Source organism: Hemibagrus wyckioides, linkage group LG15 (genome assembly GCF_019097595.1).
Source record: "Hemibagrus wyckioides isolate EC202008001 linkage group LG15, SWU_Hwy_1.0, whole genome shotgun sequence".
In the NCBI taxonomy this organism is placed as follows: Eukaryota; Metazoa; Chordata; class Actinopteri; order Siluriformes; family Bagridae; genus Hemibagrus; species Hemibagrus wyckioides.
In genome coordinates, this window is record NC_080724.1 from 23,361,479 (window position 1) to 23,366,067 (window position 4,589).

The window sequence follows — 4,589 nt, forward strand, 5'->3', positions numbered from 1 at the left end:
TGTCTTGCTTTTAAAATGTTACCTGTATTTTTAAAAGTCTGAAACGAAGCTTTATCCAGGAAGAAAACAATATATTTTCAGTACAATAAAGAATATGCTCCTGTATTCTAACCTCTGATTTTTAGAAGATTTTGGGTCATTACATTAAGATGTTTTAAAATTCACATTGTTAATGAGCGGTATTAAGAAGAAAGATGGTCATGTTCTGGGTTCTAGTGGAGGTCCTGCATGATCTCCAGTAAGAGTGGGTGAAGACACAGGTCCATCTCGCTCTTCTTCAGCAGGTGGATGCTGCGTACATGTTCGGCCACCAGCGGGCGCAGGTCCGTCATCTTCTGCAGCAGTTTAGCGAAGAGGCGAGGAGACTCGGGATGTTGAACCTTCAGCTGGAGCTCCAGAGCCTGAAGAACCTCGTCTTGGAGCTCCTCGATGGCTTTGGGGTTCACCAGACCCGGCCGATCTGCGGTCAGGTGGCAAAGTGGCACAGAGCAGATATTAGTGAGACCTAGCAGGTAATGGAAGTTACCCTTTATGCTAGCTTAGTGTTGTGTAAAATCATCACATACTCGTAGCATCATCTCATTAGGGACACAAAGACATGAAATAATCCCGGATTTATCCTGGGTTCAATAAGCAAATGAAATTAATGATCTTATCTGTCTATTAAATCCAGTTCACTAACCTCTTTAGTCTCATTGTAAAATTTGGCTGTTCATTTTTAAACCCAGTAAAATGATCCTACTTTTTAAATAATACCGAACATTTTTGATTCATCATCTTGCATTTTCCCAATCCAAAGCTCTCTGAAAACCTGCATTGCCTTTTAACATGAGTTCTGGACCCTGATTGGTCAGGAGGTGTTGATTAATTCTCTCTAAGAATCTCTCTATAAGAGGTCTGACCCTAGCACAGCTTTATATTCATGCACTGCTCCTTAGTGTTTCTATAGCATCAGCTGGTTCACAGGGACGTGTAGAGCGGTACTATTAATCATGTGAGGAAGGAGTCTCCAGTGTCAGCGCTGTCTAACAGTCAGAGATTAAGCTGAAACTTTAAGGTTTTAGTTTTTAGGAGAGTTGTGTGTGTTTTTGTTTTTTGAGAGAGAGAGAGAATAAAGAGAGGCTACAGTTACAACAGAAATAAATAAATCACTGTGACTCATTTCACTGACGTTCCACAGCATTACAGTTGATATAAAGATGAAGCATTATTTATTTTTACATTTTTCATTAATTAATGAATTCATTTTTACCGCCACACAGGATGACCGCAGCGATGAAGAGTGCCAGGTCGCAGTCCTCCAGCTCGAGTGCTCTAAACTTAGCCAGGAAGTCAAACTTGATCTCTATCATGTCACAGAAGGGTTTGCGGAGGCTCTTGATGAACTCTCGGGTCATGAAGACGCTTCCCTCGGCCATCAGCACGCCGTCCTTGTTGGTGAGGTGACTCAGGTGGATGATGTTCACCTCGAGGGCGCTGTACTTCAGCATGGTTATCTGATCACTCAGCTCCAGGTCTCTGAAGCCCGGGACGCTCTTAGCGAACTGCGTGAGTCTGCGCACAGCCTCGGCCAAGCCGTACTGCACCCGGCGGAACATGGACAGCTCCAGCTCGGCGGCAGGGAACAGAGTGGACACGGACGACAGCTTCCGCTTCAGGAACTCCTCTCCGGCCATCAGAGACTTCATGTCATGGATCACGAACAGCTGACGGAGGGAAGAAGGTCTGATTAAGAGTTTAGATCTAAAGCTCTCATCAGTTCTCCCCATCATCATACAGGCTTGACTTCATTCCAGACAGAGAGAAGATTGTAGTAGATGATGTGCTGCTAATAATGTCCTGGGAAGCAATGATTTAAAGTGTGTGTGTGTGTGTAGGTGTGTGTATTTAGTTGGTGAATTATAGAGATGGTGAATTAAGGAGGATAGTGATTTTATATATTCAAAATCAAGATTAAGGAAAATAGCATTTCATCCCAATTTAGGGTCAGGTGTGTTCCTAATCTCATTGAACCTTTAATTTTAACACCCTAACCCTCAATCCTTACTCCAAAATTTCAACCCTAACATCTGCCTAATCCTATCAACTAATCCTCAACCAAACCCTTATCCTCAGCTTGTGTTTTATGTTTATTATTAGAGATTACGTTACATCTCCGTCTTTTCCCGATAAAATGGATTTGGCTTTGCTCCTCGTCATCGGGAAGTTTTCAAGGTAGGAATCGTATAAACTCCTGGTCAGCGCTTGTTGTTTTTCTGACTTGGGTTCCAGCTGACGTACGAGCACGTGGAACTCCATGAACATCTTCTCCCGCTCGGCGAGAGGCGTTCTCCCGAACCGGATTGCTGTGAGGATGTGATGTTTTAGTACTTCAGCAGGATGAAACTCTAAAGGAGAAGGTTTCTGATTAAACTTCAGGAGTGTATTGACGTACCGGTGTGAGACATTCCTGCCAGAACACACTTCTTAAACCGGCAGAACTGACACTTGTTCCTGCTCTTTTTGTGGACTGGACACTTCTGGCTGCAGACTTTATACCTCAGGTTTAATCGCACGGTTCTCCGGAAGAAACCCTGAAAAACAGCAGAACAGATCTCAGGTTTGCTTTCAGACAGCTGGTAGATGCTAATGTTGCTCAAATTCTACCTTCTATCAATATTAAATTATTAATTACTACTAAAATGATCCAGATCGTAGAATTTCAGTTCATACTGCTGATGTGTAGAACTTAAAATCTCCTAAAACATTATTTTAGACCTTTGAAATAGTCTCTTGTAAAATATTATAGTTTAGAAATTTTAAGAGCTAAAAATAAATAAAACATTTCAAGCTTTCAAAAATGCTTGCATCTATGAATATTCATGAGTATGCAAATCTGAACTCTTACCGATTTTCTCCAGACTGTTTCTTTAATTGTGTTAGTTACCTTACATCCTTCACACGCGTACACACCGTAGTGATACCCCGAGGCTCGATCTCCACATATCTTACACTCCAGGTTTAATAATGCAGCGGTCATGTCGTTGTGCGGTTTGGAGCATGAGAAGCGGTGTTCTGTATGAAAAGGACAGATGACCAGGACAAAAACCTGACCGTTACACAGCGCTGACAGTGGAAACTCCTTCCATACGTGGTACACAAACACACTTCTCCTCACAGAGAACTTCACCATATCTATGATTTTTTAAAACTGATCTGTTGCTATGGAAACCATAAGGCATCAGAGCGAGAGCATTAATATAAAGCTGTCAGAGCTGCTGTTAGAGAGAATTAATCACCACCTGATCCACCAATCAGAATTAATCACCACCTGATCCACCAATCAGAATTAATCACCACCTGATCCACCAATCAGAATTAATCACCACCTGATCCACCAATCAGAATTAATCACCACCTGATCCACCAATCAGAGAGCAGGACTCAGCAGCTCTGTGGTGAAGTCTCACTATTCCAGTGTAACAGAATGACCTTCTGACGTTCTTTGGTCTTGGCGGAGACTCTGAGTGTCCGTATCATTGCTGAGTTCAAATCCGGGGCTGGAATCTTCACTGGAAATACTCGGAGAGGAGTCTGGTTTTGATGGAAATGTCACATTGAAAGAGTGTATCCTCATCTCGTCCAGTCCGATCTGACTGAGTCCAAATCTCCGGATCCAGAAATCGAACTTCTCTCCGTCTGTAGAGCAGACTAATCCGAGTGAACTTTCTGGAATCGGACTGAACGAAACAGAGCAGGAGAGGAGTGAATGATGCACACTTATCTGACTTTTAATGGCCAGAGTGAGACTTGATGATCTCAAAGGTCTGAAATTTTTAAACATTAACCTCCAGTGAAGTTCAGGTTCAGGTTCAGTTACGGCTGTCATGAACACAGTACGAACAACAAGATGAGCGTTTCTTATCAGAGTTCTACTGCCAAATCTCCTGGATTCGTGTGTGACTTTAAATTCATTTCGAGAAAATTTATCAGCATATCAGTGTAAATATGGAGGGAAAATAAAATAAAATGCTTCTACATAAATGAAGGAGGTGTACAGATGTCACCGTGCTGAATAGATTCAAAAACATTCTTCACAAACTGTAAGCCTTTCTATTCACTGCAGGAATTTTCCTCATTCATCCTGCCCGGAGTTTACATCCCACCCCAGGACAGTGGTGAGTGGTGCACTGCAAAACCTGGCAAAATACCATTATTCATGGTTCAAGGTTCTTTATTGTCAGTACCACCATATGTACAGACATACAGAGGAATGGAAATACCGTTCCTCTTCTCTTGTCAGTATTAACACTGTAATTACAGTCAGTGCAACAAAGAACAGATTTTTGTGACTGTACCTGCAGTGTACTTATAATAAATAGATATAAATAAACCAGTGAAAAGTAAATTGAACATCTGAAAGAATATACAGTATATCTGAGTAAGTGTAAAAAGTGAATTCTAAAAAAAAACATCCAATTGTAGGCTAATGGTCTCCTGAGTCTGTAATCTACTGACCCAGTGTTAATGTTTTCAATGATAGAGACTTAAAGCACTTTTGTAAGTCGCTCTGGATAAATCTGGATAAAAGTCGCATCTGCCAAATGCCA

General features: G+C 41.7%; 1 protein-coding gene across 3 annotated transcripts; it reads right to left on the reverse strand.

The window, feature by feature from the left end:
* Positions 1 to 212: 212 nt before the first annotated feature.
* Positions 213 to 4,327, reverse strand: LOC131365544 (peroxisome proliferator-activated receptor gamma-like). 3 transcript variants are annotated; one of them, XM_058409169.1, is made up of 6 exons: positions 3,398 to 4,327; positions 2,888 to 3,054; positions 2,435 to 2,573; positions 2,152 to 2,345; positions 1,253 to 1,706; positions 213 to 460 (listed from the first exon to the last, which is right to left on the reverse strand). In XM_058409169.1, the coding sequence occupies exons 2-6, from the start codon at positions 3,017 to 3,019 to the stop codon at positions 213 to 215; spliced, it is 1,167 nt and encodes a 388-aa protein (XP_058265152.1). In that variant the 5' UTR covers positions 3,020 to 3,054; positions 3,398 to 4,327. The 3 variants fall into 3 exon arrangements, with proteins under 3 accessions (XP_058265152.1, XP_058265150.1, XP_058265151.1); XM_058409167.1 differs by having other exon boundaries at positions 3,472 to 4,318; XM_058409168.1 differs by having other exon boundaries at positions 2,927 to 3,054; positions 3,472 to 4,310.
* Positions 4,328 to 4,589: the final 262 nt, after the last annotated feature.